The sequence below is a fragment of the Eptesicus fuscus genome, chromosome 9 (genome assembly GCF_027574615.1).
Source record: "Eptesicus fuscus isolate TK198812 chromosome 9, DD_ASM_mEF_20220401, whole genome shotgun sequence".
NCBI lineage: Eukaryota > Metazoa > Chordata > Mammalia > Chiroptera > Vespertilionidae > Eptesicus > Eptesicus fuscus.
Genome location: NC_072481.1, coordinates 28,813,107 through 28,835,238, shown reverse-complemented (window position 1 = coordinate 28,835,238; position 22,132 = coordinate 28,813,107). Strand labels below are relative to the sequence as shown.

The window sequence follows — 22,132 nt, the reverse complement described above, 5'->3', positions numbered from 1 at the left end:
GCAGAGTGAGCGGGGTCCCTCTGACAGGTGGGGTCCCTTGGCCTGGCCAGCTCTCTGATATCCTCCGAGGAGTCCCAGATTGCGAGAGGGCAGTTCTCGGGCGATGCATCCCAGAATCGGGCTCCCTCTTTTCTGGTTCCTGTTGCATCACCCGAGAACCACAGCTGCCAAGTCACCGCAGCTTGGCAGCTCCTGCATTGAGTGTCTTCCCCCTGGAGGTCAGTGCACATCATAGCTACTGGTAGGAGCATCTGCTCCCTGGTGGTCAGTGCACATCATAGCTACCAGTCATTCGGTTGTTCAATTGCTTAGGCTTTTATGTACTGTATTTTCTGGCGTATAAGACGACTGAGCGTATAGATTTTCCTGGGTTAAAAAGTCATCTTATACGCTGGAAAATACCACACACACACACACACACACACACACACACACACACACACACACTAGAGGCCCAGTGCACGAAATTCGTGCAAAGGGGTGGGGTGGGGAGGGGAGTCCCTCAGCCCGGCCTGCACCCTCTCGCAATCTGGGACCACTGGCTCCTAACCACTCACCTGCCTGCCTGCCTGATTGCCACTAACCACTCACCTACCTGCCTCATCACCCCTAACCACTCTGCCTGCCTGATCATCCCTAACCCCTCTGCCTGCCTGCCTGCCTGATTGCCCCTAACTGCTCTGCCTGCCTGCCTGATCACTCTTAACCACTTGCTTGCCTGCCTGATCACCCCTAACCACTCATCTGCCTGTCTGATCACCCCTAACCCCTCTTCCTGCCTGCCTGATAGCCCCTAACTGCCTGCCTGCCTGATCATCCCTAGCCACGTCTGCCTGCCTGCCTGATTGCCCCTAACTGCTCGCATGCCTGCCTGATCGCCCCTAACTGCTCTGCCTGCCTGCCTGATCACTCTTAACCACTTGCTTGCCTGCCTGATCACCCCTAACCACTCATCTGCCTGCCTGTTCGTCCCAACCCCTCTGCCTGCCTGCCTGATTGCCCCTAACTGCTCGCCTGCCTGTCTGCCTGATTGCCCCTAACCTCCTCTTCCTGCCTGCCTGATCGCCCCTAACCACTCACCTGCCTGTCTGATCACCCCTAACCCCTCTTCCTGCCTGCCTGATAGCCCCTAACTGCCTGCCTGCCTGATCATCCCTAGCCACGTCTGCCTGCCTGCCTGATTGCCCCTAACTGCTCGCATGCCTGCCTGATCGCCCCTAACTGCTTGCCCGCGTGCCTGATCACCCCTAACCACCTCTGCCTCGGCCCCCGCCATGGTGGCTTCATCCAGAAGGATGTCTGGAATGACATCCGGAAGGTTGTTCGGCTGTCCAGTCTAATTAGCATATTACACTTTTATTATTATAGACTAGAGGCCCAGTGCACGAAATTTGTGCATGGGGTGGGGGGGGCTCCCTCAGCCCAGCCTGAACCCTCTCCAATCCGGGACCCCTCAGGGGATATCCAACTGCGGGTTTAGGCTCGATCCCGCAGGGACATCCCTCTTGCAATCTGGGATCGCTGGCTCCTAACGGCCCGCCTGCCTGCCTGCCTGCATGATCGCCCCTAACCCCTCTGCCTGCCTGATCACCCCTAACCACCTCTGTCTTTCTGATCACCTCTAACCACCTTTGTCTGCCTGCCTGATTGCCCCAACTGCTCCCCTGCCTGCCTGATGACCCCTAACCACCTCTGCCCACTGCCTGATGACTCCTAACTACTCCCCTACTGGCCTTATCACCCCTAACTGCTCCCCTGATGGCCTGATCACCCCTAACTGCTCCCCTGAAGGCCTGATCGCCCCTAACTGCCTCTGCCTTGGCCCCTGCACCCAGGATCCAGGACCCAGGCTTCCCTCCTCTGGCTGGCCGCAGGCACCCAGGACCCAGGCTTCTCTCCCACTGGCTGGCTGCAGGTGCCTGGGACCTCAGGCAGCTTCGCCCAGGCCTGACTTTGTCAGGACGGACGTATGGAAGGTCGTCCAGAAGATGTCTGGTATAATTAGCATATTACCCTTTTATTAGTATAGATAGATAGCATCCTTGTCTTAGTGCTTCTTGTCTCTCATCCAGTACACTGGGACTTAGATTATCCATGCCTGCATCCACAGGATCTAGCATTAGGCCTGCCATACAGTAAGCATCAATGGACATTTGATGAATAATGAATGATGCCAACATCATGGCTAACTTTCTTTTCTTCTGACAGGACAACAAATATTTTTAAGTAATCTTTATTTCATCCTGAAAAAAAAAAAAGACAAAATATGCTGATTGTAGAAATTTTACAGACTAAAATATTACCAAAAATAAAAAATCACTTATTATCTTACTACTCAGAGGTATCCAGTGTTAACATGTTAATATACAGTTGATCCTAGTCAACTGTATAACACAGGTGTGAATGGCATGGGTTCACTTATACATGGGTTTTTTTTTTCAAATAAGTATAGTACATGGATTTTTCTTCCTTATGATTTTTTAAATAACATTTTCTTTTCTATAGCTTACTTTATTATAGGCATACAATATATAATACATACAACATAAAAAATATGTGTTAATTGACTGTTTATGTTATCAGGAAGGCTTCTGGTCAACAGTAGGCTATTAGTAGTTAAGTTTTTTGGGAGTCAGAGTTATACATGGATTTTCAACTCTGCAGAGGTCAGTGCCACTAACTCCTGCATTGTTCAAGAGTCAACTGCATATCCTTTCAGGCTTTTAAAAATGAATATATGAATATTTTATAAAACTTGGATTAACCTTATATACACAATTTTAAATCTTGATTTTCTCCATCTAACATTATATGATACTTTTCAATGTAATGAAATATTGCTTCAAAAACATGATAGTACATAGTATTGGTTACATAATATTTACTAAAATTAAGATAGCTTATTTACAGCTGTTTCCAATAATTCTTTGATGAACACACTTATAGATAAAACTTTGCATTTCTGATTTTGTTTTTAGGACAAAACCTTAGAAGTAAAATTTCTGGACCCAAGTATATAGACCCTATAAAGGTTTATGGTATATACCAGAGGCCTGGTGCTTGAATTTGTGCACCAGCTCTCCAACATCCACTGAGGAGTCCTGGATTGTGAGAGGGTGCAGGCCAGGCCTAGGTGCATGATCGGGACTGGGGAGGGACACAGTTGGTTGACCAGTTGGGGAGGGACCACGGAAGGGCTCCAGGGCATGTCTGGCCCATCTTGCTCAGTCCTGAATAGCTGGACCCCAGCAGCAAGCTAACCTACCAGTTGGAGTGTCTGCCCCCCTGATGGTCAGTGCACGTCATAGCAAGCGGTTGAGTGGCCTTAGCATATCATTAGCATATTACACTTTGATTGGTTGAACAGATGACAGGAGGACCGGACACTTAGCATATTGGGCTTTTATTATATAGGATTGTTACATGCTTCCCATTTGTTGATATTTTTATTAAATGAATATATGTAAAATTCTTAATTATATTAAACACATAAATGTTTAACCAATAGAGCCATAATTATTAGTATTATTACTCTTCACTTAACAGATATGTTGAGTGTCTACTATGTGAAAGACACTACTTCTCTGGAAAGCTAGAACCAATTATATTCTTTTTAGCAATGAAAGTGTGGCTCTGTCTCACTATATCCTTCCCAGCATTAAGTATCACCATTTTTCTAAATTTTTCTAGTTTGACAAATGATATTTCATGTTTATTAATAATAAAAGAAAATATTTTTCTCATATGATTATAGCTGAATAACAACATTTAATCCTTTTTACTTCCTCCCCTTTTTTGTACCTGCCACTACTTCCTGCATTTTGCTATCCCTAATTTATCAACTCTCCACTCACAGCAGTCACCTGGATAATCATGGTCCCTGCCTCATAAAACTTGCTGTCTAGCAGAGAACCCAGATGTTACACCTCATGTCTTTATTATTCTGAGGGAGAGGTATGGGATGGTTTGGAAGGTTAACTCACTCTGAGGGCTCAAGGAGAGGCTTCTTTGAGGAGCTGCAGTTTAAGCCAAGACCTGAGAATGAGCAGGAGTTAACAGTATAATGGGGTAGGGTGGAGGTGGGATGGAGTTAATGGTGACAAGAGAAGGAATAGCATACGTCGAAGCCCTGAAATGGGAAAGAGTATGGCACATTCAAGGCAAAGATGGAGTTCAGTTTACTTGGAATGAGGGGAGGAACAGAGTGACCTGAGATGAGTCTGGGAAGGTCAGGGGGGCCAGATTACACCTGGCCTCAAGCCTTCCCAACTTGTTTCCATATGCATATCTGAAGAAGCACACAAAGCCACTGCAGTGACATTTCCTTGCTCTCCTCACTGGGCCAGGAATCCTCTGATGTCAGTGCCCTTGCCCTTCTCTCCACCTAACCTAGTACTATGTGTGCAGTTTCCAGAAGGTAATGAGCCTTTCTCAAGATTCAGACACAGGCCATACCCCCAAACCCATTCCCTTTGTCTCAATAAAAGATTTTAATATCTAGATACCCATTTTTTTTTATTAACTACTAAGACTCTAGAACAAAAGAGAACTGAAAGACTGATGCACCTGGAAGACATTTCATGGTGTCCATCTATCAGCTAAATCATGGGCTGTCCCCCAAGGACCAGTATAGAGTTGAGATCGAGGCTGAAGGGAGTGTGTACTGGTGCTACTGAGTCAAGTGAATGAGTGTTTGAACATTGGCTGTGCATCATGAGCCTTGTTTATCTGTCTCCAAGCTATCCTCCCAGGGCCTCATTCTGGGTCCCTGCCCCAGCCTGTCACCTTGAGGAAAGCCCTCTTCACGTCCTTGTTTCGGAGGCTGTAGATGATGGGGTTGAAGAAAGCAGAGATGACATTGTAGAACAGGGCCAACTTTTTGTCCTCTTCTGGGGAGGCCTCAGAGCCAGGCTTCATGTACATGACCATGGCCGGCACACAGAACATGGTGACCACAGTGATGTGGGAGGCACAAGTGGAGAAGGCCTTCAGCCGCCCTTGGCCTGAACGGATCCTCGAGATGGCAATGAAGATATTGATGTAAATGACAAGGATAAGGGAAAGTGGAACCAGGATGACACTAAAGCCGAGAATGAAGTCTATCCGATCATTGACTGAGGTGTCTGCACAAGCCAGCTTTAAGACGGCTGGGACTTCACAGAAGAAATGGTTGATCTTGTTGGGGCCACAGTAAGGCAGACGCATGGCAAACACAGTGTAGACAAGAGCAGAGATGACACCCCAGAGTCCACAGAAAATGACCATTACCCCACACAGCCATGGGCTCATGATGACTTTGTACCTGAGTGGGTGGCAGATGGCCACATACCTGTCTATAGACATGATGGCAAAAAGCCAGGACTCGGTGATGCCTAGCACCAAGAAAATGTACATTTGGGATACACAGCTGGCAAAAGAGATGGTCTTCTTCTGGCTGGCCATATGTGCCAACATCTGGGGCACAGTTGTAGTGGTGTAGCTAAGATCCAACATAGAAAGGACGCCAATAAAGAAGTACATGGGTGTGTGGAGGTGCGAGTCCAGGCAGATGAGGATGGTGATTAAGCTGTTGCCCAGAATAATCAACAGGTAGGTCATCAGGAAGGCTGAGAAGAGCAGAGGCATGAGCCTGGGACTGAAGGAGAAGCCCAGAAGGATAAATTCAGTCACATAGGACTGGTTAGATTTTGCATTGTGTTCCACTTCTAAAGGGAAAAAAAAAGGCACCAATTCAGACAGAGGTTTAGCTAAACTATGCACCAGGGTGAGGGCTACTGATGGGGTCAGGGTAAGTGGTCAGTGTCCGGTTATGATGAAACACCATGATCCCCCTCAGCATGACAGCCTATTTCACCCGCTCTTGTCTACTGCCACCACTCCCAGGAAATTTATGAAGAGAAAAGGGCTTTCACATCTGGTTTAGACTCTGCCTCTGACGCACCAGCAATTACCCATCTAAGCCTCAGTTTCCTCAGCTGTGAAATGAAGGCATTGGACTAGCTGATCTCTACTTCCCCTTAGTATCCTCTTCTCCTTAGTTAGGCAACCAGGTGTTCAGAAATAAATATTAGTGTACGTACTCTGAAATTTGGCAAATTTTAGTGAGAGAACCTACTTGGTCCTGTTGAAGACATCAGTTTATTTTTCCACTCAAATTTTACCCATCACAGGCCATGGTGTGTTAGAAGGAATGCTGAGTTCTATATCCTTCGCTCTATAATTTACTGAATAAATGACCTTGAGCAAGCCCTTTACCCAGCATTCTATCCATTTGAGACTACTTCCTCAAGTACAAAATGAGAATAATGGTTGCTTTGTTACAAGTTTGCTGCAAGGATTGGGTGATATTTTGGCATGAAAAGCATCACACAGAAGGCCTAACATGTGGTCGATGCATAATAAATGTTAGCTGCATTTCTGGATGGTTCTCCACACACAGGAATGAGATTCAGGTCCAAATTATGCAAGGAAACATCCAGAGATACTCCATCATATACGATGACCACAGTTTTCATTCTCCCAGGTGCCCACGTTCTGTTGCTTCTCCAAGCATTTCATTCACCTTTTTTTAGCCTCTTACTGACTCTTAGGTCTTTCTCAACTTAAGTGCCCGAGCCTTTTTTCTTCCTGAGGAATAGGGGGAGGACAGCCTTACTGAAGAGATGTCATGTACATCATCGGTACTTAGGGAATGGGAGCAATCTCAATGCTCTCGGTATTATTCCTTTTCCAATTTATCTGACTCAGCCTACTTGTTCTGCAGTCTGCTTGTTCTCCTTTGGAACATCATGAACGAGTCTTCAGAAGAAACTGTGTCTACATTTAATGCATCAGATGGTTTCTTGACTTTGGCCAAAAGACTGAATACACTTTGAACTTCCTATATATGCTAGGTATTTTCCTAGGACCTTCTCAGAGATTACTCAATAGCTTTCAGTTAGCTGGCAGAAACTATTTTTATTAAATTCCTACCTTTCATCGAAGGTTGCATTGTCTCCCCAGGTTGGCCTTAGTTTCTGTGAAAAGTACAATGGGTTGGGCCTGATAGTCTCGAAGGGAGAGAAACCACACAGCAGCATGGAAAGGGCTTGGGTTAGAGACAGCAGGTTCTGCTGGAATCCCAGCTCTGGCTTTATCTGCTATGTGACTTTGGGCTGTTAGCTCACTTTGTAGGCCTCAGTTTCCTTACCTGTGAAACAGAAATAAAAATACCTACTTTGAAAGCCACATTCTTCCTGGGAAGAAGAATCCCAACGATATGAGAATCTTCTATCTGAGGGCCAAGAATCAAAAAATGTGCTGCCATTTCTAACTTTTCTTTTCCTTTTCCTTTTCCTTTTCCTTTTCCTTTTTTTTCTTTTTCTTTTTTACACACAGCCAATGAATGGCTTGCTCTTTAAGAGTCTGATGATAAAGGGTGTTTGACCTGGTTGAACCACACACGAAGGCTGAGGGCAAGTGGAACACACTGTCTCTAAACCAGTGGCATGTGTCCAAGGGTGCTGCTCTGCAACCAGGACCCCTGGTGAGAAACGGGCTCCCTGAAGCCCTGGGTTCCCATCATCCTTCCCCCAACTCTCCTGAGAGTAAAACACTCTTCACTGGGAAGAAATTGCCTGACTCTCAGATCTAGGGACCAGAAACCCCATGTGAGGGAAATCAAAGGGTGACATCATTTATCCACCATGATGAGCCTGGCTTCTGTACTTCCATTTGGGCTAAAAATATAGAATTCAGCTTTTGGCCTGTACTTTACAATATATCTTGGCACTCATTCTCTCTTTGAGCCTCATGAGAGAGCCTCATGATGACTCTGTCAGAAGTATAGGGCAGGGATCTTTATCTTCATCTCACAAATGGAGAAAGGAGACTCAGAGAGGGAACATGTGGGAGAAACTGAATCTCGCTCTTTCTTCAGCTGCAGTAGGGTTTCTCATGAGCAGCAAAACCATAGCTAACCAAACCAGAGCTCAACTCCTCTGAGTCCTCAATGTACTGAATGTTTTCTGGCTTTGATTCTCAAAAGGGAAAAGGAAGTCATAAGGGCAAAGAATTTTTGGTTGGAAGTAATTGATGGCATCTCTAAGATCAACGCAGTCATACCAGCCAGAAACCTGGGGAAATCTCCTCATCTTCTTTCTCATCCCCCTACATCCTATCTGTCCCTAGGTTCCATTGCCACCACCTCCAAAGTGCCTCTCATACCCATCCATCCCCCTACTATCTGGTTCAGACACTGGCATCTCTCTCTCTCACTCGGATTTCACCTCAGCCCTCCAGCTGGGCCTTTGTCCAGCTCATTCTGTGCACTGGTTTGCAGAGCACTTTTTCTAAAACAAAAATTTGATGGAACCACTACTTCAATCTTTCAATGGCTCCCTTGTCTACAGGGCAAAGTCTGAGAAAGTTAGACCAATATCCTGGCTTCGCTCCTTAAAACCAGACCCAGTTTTGGTCACCAGACTGCAAGGCAGGCCAGGCACTTAGAAAAATCTCCAGCTACTGCAGGAGCTGAAGCAGAAAGCATCACAGTGGCCCAAGATGCCACATGCAGAGAGGAGACCTAGGAAGAAGATGGATCCCAGGTCAGCTCCTTGGACTCTGTCTGAGCTCCAGGCAGCAAGTCCACATTAACTTGGAAATTCCACAAGTCGAGCAAATCCCCACTGAGCAGCTCAGCTTGAACGTGCATGATTTTATTGTTTCCCACTGTAACCTCATTACTTAACACAGAGCCTGGCACATATTAAGACCCAATAAATACTTACTGACCAGGAGACCCTGTGGGGAAAAAAAAGAGAGAGAGAAAAGAAAAGGGTATAGACATTCTCTCTTCCTATGCTTTTCCTTCCTGTTCCTCAGAGATCTGGAGAAAATGATGTGTCTGGAGGTCACAAGTCCCAGGAGAAATCAGGGCACAGGTTGGCTGAGGGAGGAAGGTTGAGAGAGTTGGCACCAATTGTCATGAATCTCTCTAGCATTTCTCTCAACTTCCATCCAAGCCAATAAATAATAATATAAAATATTATTTTAAATAATCAATTCAACACTTTAATAACAATAATGTGCAATTATATATAATAATGTAAGTTACTTTAATAATTCAATACATTACAGTATTATTGTTGCTGTAACAGCTTACTATGTGCCAAGCACTATGATCTGCTTTACTTTATTTTATCCCCATAACTGGGATGCTGGTTGAAATATTTAACAATAATTGTGGGCACCCTCCAATCAGAACAAAACACCTGTCACAGGAAACAGAAGTTGTACCAGAATGCCTACAAGCTGGCTATGAGCCTGCACAGAGCTACCCTGTGACGCAGGCACTATTGCTCTCCCCATTTTACACATCAGGAAAGCGGGGACACAACTTGCCCGGGGACACAGTGGCAGCCAACTACGGTGTCTGTGCTCATAACCACCAGCTGACACTGTCTCTGAGCCTCTGTGAGAATGTGGTTGGACGGACCGCCTGAACCCAGGCCCTCCCTCTTCCTCTGCCACTTACTTGCTCACGTGCTTTCTCATTTCCTGCCTCCTCCAGGATAGAAGCTGAAATAAAAAGGGGGCAAGAGGACCGGAAATTGTGACCAAAAAGTGAAGTGACAGCTGACCAGGCCAAGCAGGTGCAAGGAGACAATGACACCAGGCTGCTGGTGCCCACTCCGTGCACAGCGACACAGCCATATGCTGACCCTCCCTGAGGCTGCTTGCCGCCCGCTGCCCTCCATACCATGGTCTCCTTCTTCATGGCGAGCTGCAAGAGGGGAAGGTCAGAGGTCAGGCAGGTGATGCCAGAGCTGGCTCTTCCCCGTGGCCTGCCATGTCCAGCAGCCCCTCGAATTCTCAGTGCTGCCTGGGAAGAGGAGAGAGCATTGGTTCTGGGGTAACCAGGTGTATCCTCCTCTGAGGGCCAGGGGTCTGTCTGCTGGGCCAGGGGACAGATGGGGTGAGCCATGAAAGCCTGGCAGGATCCAGAGATCCTGGGAGACTGAAGACAGAGCAGGTGTATAGGGGGGCCTGAGGTGGCAGATCCCCATCTACAGGCAGCAAAAATGGACTAGAGCATAGAGCAGAGACCCAGACTGGGCAGAATAGAGACACAGAGGAACATCAGGAAGGATCAACGTACACAGATGGACAGAGAGGACCAGAGAGGCAGGACAGAGTAGCACCGGACTGGAAAGAGATGGAAACTGAAGATAGAATCCGAGGGTCAGAGAGGGGCCTGGAGCTGGGTCCAGGGAGCAGGTGCACCTCTGGGGCAGCTGCCGCCTTCACTCACCCACTCCTGCCAGAGCACACTTTACATGGATTTCTGAAATGTGCAACCTCCCTAAGCACCCCATGCAGACGCTGCCTTCAGAGTAAGACCCTGCCCCAGTCCATGGCACCCCCAATCCTGGTCATCACCTCCCAGCCTGTCTTGTACTGAGCTAAAAGCAAGTACTGGTCTCTGCTGACATCAATGATAGGCTCTCTGAAGCTCCCCTCTGCCCCATATCTGCCCCTCCACCCTCTCATTTCTCTCTTCTCCAGAATCCCATCTGCATTACAATGCAGCAGCCCTTACCTGCGCTGCTTTTCCTGGTGAGGGTGTGTGGGGCTGTCTGAGCCGCCTTCTCTCCTCTTGATAAGCCCTTCTGCCCTGATCCTGCCCATCTTCCCCAAGCTGGATCCTCACCCTCATCCAGTGTCTTTAATTCCAGGCTGCAGCCCCAGCAGACACTTCCCACTGACAGCACAGGGATGGCCCCGCCCTTCCGCTCAGCCAGAGCAACCTCTGGGGAAGCAACTGTGCACAAGAGACCCAGCGATTGTCAGCAGGCAGACTTGGTCACTGCGACCTGGTCAAGTCAGTTAGGTCCCCAGAGCCTCAGCGTCCTCACTGTAAAATGGAGCTGTGCCCCCTGTAGCATATTAATGCCGGCCATTGGGTTTGTTTTTTTTTTGAGTCGTTATTATGGGCCAGATATTTGATATACACTAAATCCTCATAGCAGTACTATCCCTATTTTTACAGAAACAGAAATGGAAGCTTGGAGCTTTAAGGAGGCGTGCAGAGCTGGGATCCTGAACGCGGTTTTGTCTGGCCACACAGGCTGTGCTTCTACCCAGTGCTGAACCCGGTGTCATGATCTGGCACAAGCCAGACCACAGGCAGGGAGGCTGCTCGGGTGGGAAGATACATATGGAGGGGGAGGTCCAGACACAAGAGCAGCAACTTTTTAAGAAATATATATATTTTTTATTGATTTCAGAGAGGAAGGGATAGGGAGAGAGAGAGAGAAACATCAATGATGAGAGAGATCATTGATTGGCTGCTTCCTACACGTCCCACACTGGGATTGAGCCTGCAACTGGGTCATGTGCTCTGACCAGGAATTGAACTGTGATGTCCTGGTTCATAGGTAGATGCTGAACCACTGAGCTACACCAGCCAGGCAAGAGCAGCAACTTTTGAGGGCAGCAGACTCTTTGGGGGCTTCTGCTAGATACACATTCTTCTGGGGTTAGGGAAGGAAAAGGGGAAAGGGACCAGCATTTATTATACACCTTCATGTGCCCGACTCAGGCATCATTTCACTTAACTCCCCAACTGCTCTGTGAAAGAAGCATGTTATTTCCACTGTGTGAATGAGGACACTGAAGTTCAGAGGTGAAAAGACTTGTCCAAGGTCAAACAGCTGTTCGAGGCAGCTGAGACCTGGATCTAGGTCTGCCTGGTTGTAAAGTGCCTCCCACACACTTTGCTTTGTGGGGGGTGAGGGGGATGAGAAGGGTGAGGGGGGGAATGGACAGGTGGGCGGGTGACAGCCAAGACCACTCAAGTCCCTAGCCTGGGGATGGGGCTCCTCCTTCAGCTTTTCTGAGCCCCTCAGGTTGGACTCCAGTCTTTCTGGGAGTTCTGAGTTGTTCACGAGGCCTCTCCCTGAGCTTTAAGGTTGCAGAATCTGAGAGAGAAATAGAGAATCCTGCTTCCCAGTCTGGAGCCCATTCCCCTGTGGATTTTTTGAAACCCAGGATAATTCCTGCTGAAGTCTTCCCTGTTTTCTGAGCAAAGTAATCCATGTTCATCAGATAAAATTCATAATGACAGAAAGGTAGAAAGAAGAACATAATTAACCTCTCTGGCCAGGGTGGCTCAGTGAGAGGGTTGGCCCACTCACCAAAGGGTCTCGGGTTTGATTCCTGGTCAAAGGCATGTACCTGGGTTGCAGGTTTGATCACTGGCCTGCCAGGGCCAGCCTGATGGTTGAACCGGGCTGAGGTAGGGACGTGGGAATTGAGAAAAGAAAGAAAGACAGGAAAGCGGGATCAGGAGGTCTGCAAGCCATTGAACGACTGCAGCAACTTTATTAACTGTGTAATGCCTTTTATACACAAATACTGAATGGGGGTCAGTTAAGAGGAATGTACTCTCTGTTCCTCTTAATCTCTAAGATAAAGCAGGAAGCCAAATTCTCGGTAAATATTTACAGACTTCTGATAAGCTATGAAAGGTCGCTCTCATTCTGCTCATTCTGCTGACAATAGGAAAGTGCCATCAAAACAAGTCAGGGAACACTGTGTGGATAAGGTACTGAACCTTATCAGTCCCTTCAGGTACAAGGACTCTGTCAGCTTACACCCGGTCTCCAACACTGGCCCAGGTCGGGTGCATGCAGGAGACAACCAATCAATGGGAAGCACATTGATGTTTTTCACTCTCCCTACTCCCTCCCTTCCACTCTCTCTGAAAATCAATGGAAAAAATATCCTCGGGTGAGGATTAACACACACAAAGAGAGGAGAATTTAATTACCCTGTAGTTTCTCACATACAACAAAGAACATTTCTGTTATATTTCTCTCTTATTCTTTTCTATACCTAAATGAAAGTGGCTGCTTTCCTCACCCCACTGATGTTATACTTCACATAGAATTTTAGTGTGACAGATACTAGTTGGTTGACTATTCATTTTCCCCTTCCTTGCTGATAAAACCATGTTCTTCCTGACAACACTTGTTTGGGGTAGTCAAGAAGTCATGAATGGTTCAAGCCCAAATGGCACTTCCATTTCTCCCTTACTCAGAATCCCTTTCAGCTGGGGCAGTCGTGGAACCTGGTCCTGTTCTGGGAGACAAAATAGGAACTCAGCTGAAGAGCTTTTGTGAAAATACTGATTTTCCTAACAAAAGGGATAGAGTGACTGTGATACAACTTCTTCCCCTAAGTCCTCCTTCTCTAACCAGGAATACAGACGTTGTGTCTGGAATCAGACAAGCCATCTCGAGTAGACCATGAGGAAACAGGCTCAGAGAATCATGGGGTGCTCCTCACTAATGTTATCCAGCTGTGAACTAGCACAAGTAGTTGCTCACCTCAACTGCCTGTGATGTGGAGAAAATGAATTTCTGCATATTTAACCACTGTTAGTTGGATTTTCTGTTTTCAGCAGGAAAATCTTAATGAATTAAGCATTCTGCCTTAAACAACAACAACAACAACAATATTATATGATGAGCATTTCACCCTGATCTCAGGTTTCAGTCTTTAGAACTGTGAGAAATAAATGTTTGTTGTTTAAACCATCCAGTCTGTGGTATTCTGTATAGTTGCTCGTGCTTACAGAGGCCAAGATGGTAAGAGTGCACAGAGCAAAGCCCTAGAAAAAAGCACTGCAGAGAGACAGAGAGCACATGAGAGCGCCCTGGAGGTCTGCAGGTGAGTACTGATCAATCGGTGCATCTGTGTGAGGAAACCACTAGAGGATTGGGGAGAAGGGGAGGTGTGATTAGAAGGATAATAAGGGAATATTATAAATAACTTTATTTCAATAAATTAGATAACTTAGGTAAAATATTCAAATTCATTAAAAGACATTAAGTACCAAAGCTCATTTGAAAAGAAATAGATAACCTGACTAGTCATAGTTATTTTTCAAACTGAATCTGGAGTTGAGACCTTTTCACAAAGAAAAGTCCACACCTAGGTGGATTTAGTCATGAATTGTAGCAATCCTGAGGAGGAAAAGCTTCCAAGTCTGCACTAACTCTCCTAGAAAATTTAGCAGGAGGGAATAGTTCCCAACTCTTTCTGGGAGGCCAGCACCACTCTGATGTGAAAACCAAAGGCACAAGAAAAGGAAATTGCAGACCCATATCCCTCATGAACACAAATACAAAAATTCTCAACAAAATTTTAACTAATTGAATCCAACCACAATTTGGATATATATATTTAATACACCATGGCCAAGAGGAATGAGGTTGAGAGGCAGAAAAGCTTGCTGGAATGAAAACAGCTTCAAAGGGCACAGGTATGGGTTCCAGCCCCATCTGGACCACTTCCCAGCTGTGTGACTTCAGAGGATGGTGGTGATGATGACCAAGGCGATGATTTCTCCCATTTCTTGAGCACATGCTATGTTCAGTGTCATGTGCTTAAACACTTCACCTCACTTAATCCTCAGAACAATGTGAAGTTCATATTATTATCCAAATTTTACAGTTTAAGAAACTGAAGCTTAGGAAGGTCAAGTAATTTGCTTGATTTTCTAATAGAGACCAGACTGGGATTTGAACTCAGATTGGGATTGAATGAGACAACTGCTAAATGGTTGGCACAGCACTCTTAGACAAACTCCCTTACCTGCTTATTTATCTATAGACTAGAGGCCTGATGCACGAAATTCATGCAAGGGGCTCGGCCCTCGCAGCCCCGGCTTTCTTCGGAAGGTCATCCGGATGGGTATTCCGCTGTTCAGCCGTCTGGTCTAATTAGCATATTATACTTTTATTATTATAAATGTGTAATCCCCTCTTTAACATGAAATCTCTGCTTCATGTTCAAGAGGTTCCTCCTTTTTGTGGGGAGGAAGAAAATTACTACCACTGTTCCCTCTCACTTGCTTGAGGCATGTGTGGCCTGGGCAGGAGCCCTCCACTGCAATCCAGGCATCTGGGTTCCTGCCCCTGCTGCTGAGTGTTTTCTCCCCCTCCTCTACCCAGAGAAGAACTAGGCTGACCCTTAGGACTGCTCAATTATTGCTGTCAGTATAGGACCTGCCATTGACTGAGCCCCTTCTGGATACCAGGACGTGTGCTAAGCACCTTACATGCACCTTCTTAACCCTCGCAGCATTGTTCTCTGTTCTGATATGATGAAAGTTAGACTCAGAGAGGGAAAGTGACTTGCCCAAGGTCATATGGTGAGAACGTGGTAGAGTCAGCATTCAACCACCAACCTGGCTTGCTTGCTTTCTTTCTTTCTTTCTTTCTTTCTTTCTTTCTTTCTTTCTTTCTTTCTTTCACAACAATCCCTGGCTCTGTGTCTTGGGGGTTTCAGAACCTAAGTCTGGGTAAGGGGGTGATATAGAGAATAGACAAATAGTCAAGAGAGGAAATACAGCAAGATCTATGACCATCCTGTGAAATACCTACTGCCTGTGCCCCTGGCTAGGGCTACCCCAGATCAGATAGCTACCTGGCCCACAGCCCCCATATCTAGAGACCATAGAATGTCAAAACTCTGACACATTTTGAGCGTGAAGGGGAGTATTTAAAATAATTACAGGAGCTAATTGATCTACAACAGGAATAAACCAGAGCTGTTTCATGAAAATTAAGATACAAGATCATCCTACCCAATCCCATCCTTGGCTGCCCTGCTGTCTCCCCACAGTTGGGGCTGACCACTGCGGCTGATACTTGTTAGACCTAAAAATCCGAGCTGCCTGAGTGAATGTGCTATGTTTCTGGGGACCTAAGCAGGCACAGTCCCACACTCTGGGGAAGCATCCAGTCCTGCTCAGCTGTGGACTTGCTCATCTTTTTGCTCCAGCTATACTAATAGGACTTCTTTGGACTTTACCGTCAGAACCTTTAAGGTGACTTACTGTGTCCAGGACCCCTCCACTTCCCAGGACTCATCAGTTCTTCACCTCAGGTCCCATCTCGTGACCAAGGCCCTAATCCTGCACACAGACACTCTTTGGCTCTTGATTATCACTTGATCAGGATTCCTCATCACTGGCCTCTACCAACGTAAAAGTATTCCCCATTGGCCTGAAGTCCCCCAGTTCCCAAACTGAACTTCACCTTGCCTTGAGCTTGACCTGCGTCACCACACCCTACAGAAGTTAAATTCTACCTTGCTGGACTGGACCATCTCTCTTGTTGGTCAGTGCCTTCCACCCATGAGGCAGGCTCTACCCAGTGAGCTCTGTCCAGCAGCAGTTAATGAGGTTGAGCCAGTCTCCTGCCTCAGGGATTCCAGAAGGAGCCAAGAGAGTACTTAGTTGGAGACAGTGTCCTCCAAGTGGGTCTGAGGAAGACTGTGCACCTGTCCTGGCCTTTGACCACCTGGCTCCTACACCAGCCTTATAGATGCCCTCCAGCCTGACTATACACTCCCTGTAAACCAGTACTGCACCTTGGCCATGGAGATGCTGCAGTAGAACCATTTGGAATCTGACTGATCTAGGTTCAAGTTCAGACGACACAATGTATCTGCTATGGGGTATGAACAAGCCACTTAATTCTCTGAAACTCTCTGTGCCTCCTGATCTATCAAATGGCTTACTGACCTTGTTGTGAGGATTCATTGCCTGGCATAGCCTCTGTTAAGAGTAAATGTTCAATAGTAAGTAGCTATGCTGCAGTAATAGGTTTGGTAGCATTTATATCACCATGAGGTATGTGGCCTTGGGTAATAGGTTTCAATAGTGGTAGTTATGAGGATATTGATAGCTATTGGCAGTATTTATATAATCTATAGTCAAGCCGTAGGTGTACCTCTACTAGGTGTGTGGCCTTGAATAAAATGCTTGAGGACATAAAAGACACACAAAGGTGCTTGGAGAGGACACAAAGCACATCTTAGTATTATCACTTTGTCACACAGAAATGTGCAGCTCAGCCATGGGACTCCTCCCTCCTCTAAGTCTCAGTGGGAAGAAAGTTCAGTCCCCAAACGGAAACTTCACAAGGATGTCCAGCTCATTTGCTCTCGGGGCCACTCCTGAAATACCTTGGGGACATTAACTTCCTGGCTGTGTTTTTCATCTTCCCAGAGGCTCTGTGCTGCGTTTACAGCATGGACAGGGAATCCTCAGGGCTTTTCAGGATTGGAAATCCACTCTCCAGCCCCATTCTGATAAAAGAGGGCCCCGGGTCTGCCCGCTGGGAGCCCCTCCCTCCAGGGCTGCTGCGTCCAACACACTTAGGAGAGGCGCACATCTCCCATGTAGGGCACCGTGCCAAGGAGCAGGGTGAACTGCTTTCTGCCACAGAGCACAGATCAAGAGAAACCAGGCTGATGTTGCCGCAGGAGTGAAGGAGGCGACTCAAGCAGAAGGACAGGGTGCTGGTCATTTGTAGGTGAGACTGAGGGAGGGGATGGGAGAGTTTCCTTCCCTGGGCATCCTTAAGAATGGACAAAAGATCCCACCCTAGTCTCTGCCCACTCACTGGGGGAGGAGAGAAGGGTGCGCCTGCCCTCACTGAGCAGGAGTGGGATCTCCAGCACACTTCCCCAGATGTGCACACATCCTTCTCAGGAGGACCCTCACCCCTGGTGCACCCTGATGAGGCGTCTGCTCCCTTCTTCTCTACCAGAATTGCAGAGCCAGGGAAGGAGCAGGGACGCAATGGCTGATGGAGAAAGGAGCGTGGATATGAATATGGCATTTTCCTGGTGTGAGGTTTAGATGTAATTGTTTCTTCATGGGTGCCTTTGAGAGAGTGGCAGAGTGCAGTGGTTAAGAGCCCACAGCCAGAGACCCAGGATTTAGGCCTGGTCCTGCCGTGCACTAGCTTGGCAGAAGGCAGAGCAGAATTTGGTGTTGAAGCAGAGAAAATTAGCACTGAAACAGGACTCCAAAAGCTGTCTGCCGATCCCTATTAGATCTGTGGAGAGATCTAAATGAGGCAGCCTCTGCCTACAACCTGGCTGAGAAAATAGTACATGAAATCTACAAGACCAGGCTGGTGGGTAAGGAGGAGGAAACCCTGAGCTGAGCCTTGAAGGTTGGTGGGATGTGAAGCAGAAGGAAGGATTATGGAAACATTCAAGCAGATAAATACTTTAGAAAAGGGTGGTGGAGATCTGCCTGGCATATATTCCAGAACTGAGGAAGGTGGCTTGGAAGGTCTTTGGCTCAGAGAGGAGGCCGCCCCAGCTGCCCAGACTGGGATCCTTTTGGTGGTTTTGCTCTTAACAACATGGCTCAGAAGTTTCAGAGGTTCTGGTGCATCACAGACTTGAAAATTGGTTAGAACCAGATGGGTAAGGCCTTAAATTCCAGCCTAAGGAGGCATGAGAAGGGGCATGAGAGATGAAACAGTACCTGCTGATGGGTGCACCAGGAAGAGAGGCCAGTAAGAGGCCACAGAAAATGTCCAGGTCTGCATTGTGAACTGGCGGATAGGAGGGTGAGAGCAGCCTTATCATCCTGGATTCAGGGTTTGCCATTTGCACTGCTGACCAATCCTTATTTCTTTAAAGTTTCTCTTCTCAATGTCTAAGACTGAGCTTCCCTAGTTCTCCTCCTCCCTTGATAAACATTGCTTCTCTGGGACATTTTTTTCCCCATCCAATTATTGATGTTCCCTAAAACTCAGACCATCTTCTTTTGCCCATACAGCCTCAGACTGTCACATCATCCTGCAGCAATCAGTCCTCACAATCATGTTTTTAACCCTGTCTCCTGGAACCTCAGAAGCTTGAAAATGCTATGACAGCTCCTCTCCCCTCCCTCTACGCTTCCTTCCACTCAGCTTCTCATGACCTAAATTGCTACCATTCACTGGGCACTTTCAATAAACAAGGTATATTTCATGTACTCTCCACTATGGAGGAGGTATTATAGATGGCAAACATGAGACTCTGGGAGGCTAAGTGACTTACGAGTAGGTAAAAAGGCTTCAAGACTCAGGTGCATTGACCCCTGAATCTATGTTCCATGCACTCTCCTGTGCTCTGGTCGCATGTCTCCAGCTCCCAGAAGGCATCTCCTGCCAACACAATCCTGTTCAGCTGACTGCTCAGCTCCCCTTGGTGTTCATGGCATTGATGCAGTCGTAGGTTACAGCCTGGCATTACTGCTATCAAAGAATAGCAGAGCCAGAAGGGTCCTTTGGAGTGGTCAAGTCCAACAACTTCACTTAAACATGGGGCTTTGAAGTTCACAGAGAGCTATGGAGTTACCCAAGATCACACAGCAAAATCAGGGCAGAGGTAAGACCAGCCCCTCGCTCTTCTGATTTCTAGACTCATTCCACTTACACTAACCCCTTTTACTTGCCTAGTGTTTATATATATTGCAAAATTCTTGACCTACAGTATTTTGTATGCTCCTTGCCATTCCTCTGTACCATAGATGTGTTACCTCTGTCTAACAGATGGTGAGACAGGCCAATGGAGGTGAAGAGACTTGCCTGAGGTCACACAGTTGGGTAAGTGATAACCATGGGACATTCAGGAAGAGCTGAATTTAAAATGTGGTCCTGGGTGGTAATTGTAAGGACTCAAAAGAGAATTCCACAGATATCTAAGCATAAGAAACAAAGTTCAGACATGGCTTAGGGGCTGGAGGTAGCACGTCTGGAAGCAGAGTCACTCTCTGCTGCTCAGGGCTGTGATGTCTCTCTTCTCTGCTTACCAGCATGCCTGCTATTTTATCATCAATGCAAGACCTCCCTTTTTCTTCTCTGTAGCTTCAGCTCCCCTGTGATTTTGAGTTACCATCACACCAGCTTTGCATTGACAGTATCTCAGCCACCTATAGCCCACTGACAGACTTTCAGTGTCATTTTAAATTTTCAGCAGAGAATTGTCTTCCAGTTTGGGACAAGTGTACATCCTTAATAGAATTCGGAGTGGCTGGTGGTTGGCTGGGTCCCCTGCTACTAACATGGCCACCTGATGCCTTCTGTGGGTGAGGGTGGTTTCCAGGGAAGGGTCTATGGGCAGTCAGACAGCCTATATTCTATTAAGGTCCGAATCCAGAGTTTCTGACTTATTTCCCAGTGTCAGGACTGCCCTAGCTTCCTTTCCCTTTTCATCCAACTCAACAAAGGTTTAACCAAATCTTTTTTTGTGTGCAACTTTCTGTGCAAGATGTTCTGTGCATGATTCAACTTCTATCAACTCTGTCCTCCCTCCCACAAGGCCAAGGACAGAACAGGGAAGTTCTGTTTGTCTTTTATAAGTAGATCACCATGCAGAGCCTTGGCAAAAAGAACCACAGCTCTGTATCCGAGTTCATTCTCCTTGGCTTCTCCAGTGAGTCACAGGTCAGAATGGCCCTGTTCACTTTCTTCCTCCTCCTCTACCTCATCACCCTTCTGGGCAATGGACTCATCATCACCCTGATCTACCTGGATTCACACCTCCACACGCCCATGTATTTCTTTCTCAGTATCCTCTCCTTGGTGGACATGAGCTATGTAACCACCACCATGCCCCAGATGTTGGTTAATATGATGTGTCCAAGGATGACTATCTCTTGGGGAGCTTGTGTAGCCCAGATGTTCATCTTCTTGGTCCTGGGCATTGCTGAGTGTGTCCTCTATGCCATTATGGCCTATGACAGGTATATAGCCATTTGCTTCCCCCTTCACTACACCCTACGCATGAGCCGTCCCATTTGTATCAAGATGGTCACAGTTTGTTGGTCCATTAGCATAGCTGGGGCCCTTATCTACACTGTCTTCACCATGCGTCTGCCTTATTGTGGTCCCTACAAGATTAACCACTTCTTCTGTGAGGTCCCTGCTGTTCTGAAGTTGGCCTGTGCGGACACATCCCTCAATGACCAGTTGGATTTCATCTTGGGTTTCATCCTGCTTTTGGTCCCACTCTCCCTCATCCTGGCCTCTTATGTTCGCATCTTTATCTCCATCTTGAGAATCCGTTCATCCCAGGGGAGGTTCAAGTCCTTCTCTACATGTGCTTCCCATGTCACTGTAGTCACCATGTTCTATGGGCCAGCCATGATCATGTACATGAGGCCTGGCTCCTGGTATAACCCAGAGCGAGACAAGAAGCTAGCCCTGTTCTACAATGTTGTCTCTGCCTTCCTTAACCCCATCATCTATAGCCTCCGGAACAAGGATGTAAAGGGGGCCCTTCTGAAAGTACTTGGAAGACAGATGGCTCAGTGACCTAGGATCTTTCAGAGTTGTCCAGACTCATGACGGAGCTCATGTGGTTTCATAAAAATAACATCCGTTCTGATCACCCTGAGTCTTCCTGGGTTTGTAAGCAGCTGGGAGAGGGTGTGGCCATCCCTAAACTGAAGATCTCCCCATTGGTTGGAAAACTTTCAGCTGCCACCACCCAGTGACTCAGTTAAGTAGTGAAAACAAAGGATTTCTTCTACAAAGACTATATCTTTATGGCTCAAGGCCATTGCTTTATTGCTTTTCCTGGTTGTTTTTCTTGCCTTTGAAAATTTATGTCAGTGCAATATGATCACAGCCAAATGTTTAACATGTGTACATGTTTTTCCACAGTGTAAAGGATTTGGGGATGAAAGTGGCATAAAGAGTAGACAGATTATGCAGGAAGACAGTCTTGCCTTACTGTCTTCCATGCATTTACAGATAATATTTAGCATTGCTCTTTGCACTAGATGTTATAAAGTCTAAGCTACAGTTATTTTAGACCTAGCTGTGTAACTGTATGGCAAATAATCGATCTGGTCTGGACTCAACTGGTGAAACTGAATCTGACCTATTTACATTTTAAATCTTTTTTTAAAGGATGAAATAATTACAGAGAAAATTGAAGTGTTCTTCGAACATTACCAACTCCCCTGAATCAATCACTGTGATTAAACTGAAGTTTATTCAATGTATTTTTAAGTTTTTGCTACATACAATTATATCAATGAACAATATATAGATTATTCTTGTATAAGTTTAATTTTTTTTAATGGTAGCGTGAGGTCAGTATCACTCTGACAAAATTTTAGTTCAACATCATGGTTCTGGCATCCATTCATTTGATAATAATAGGCCTCGCTTATTCCCTTTGACAAGCATTTGAATATACCACACTTTATTTATCTACTATTGAACACTTCTTTATTTCCAATTTTTCACTGTTTAAATAATTCTGCAACTAATGTCTTTGGACA

General features: G+C 46.5%; 2 protein-coding genes across 2 annotated transcripts; one reads left to right on the top strand and one right to left on the bottom strand.

Annotated features, from left to right (window-relative positions):
* Positions 1-4,755: 4,755 nt before the first annotated feature.
* Positions 4,756-9,757, bottom strand: LOC103294922 (olfactory receptor 2A12-like). The gene is made up of 3 exons (XM_008151340.3): positions 9,740-9,757; positions 8,769-8,781; positions 4,756-5,705 (listed from the first exon to the last, which is right to left on the bottom strand). The coding sequence occupies exons 1-3, from the start codon at positions 9,755-9,757 to the stop codon at positions 4,756-4,758; spliced, it is 981 nt and encodes a 326-aa protein (XP_008149562.2).
* Positions 9,758-20,210: 10,453 nt separating this feature from the next.
* On the top strand, positions 20,211-21,155 carry LOC103294833 (olfactory receptor 2A12-like). Its single transcript, XM_008151271.2, has one exon. It carries the CDS (start codon positions 20,211-20,213, stop codon positions 21,153-21,155), a length of 945 nt encoding a protein of 314 aa, XP_008149493.2.
* Positions 21,156-22,132: the final 977 nt, after the last annotated feature.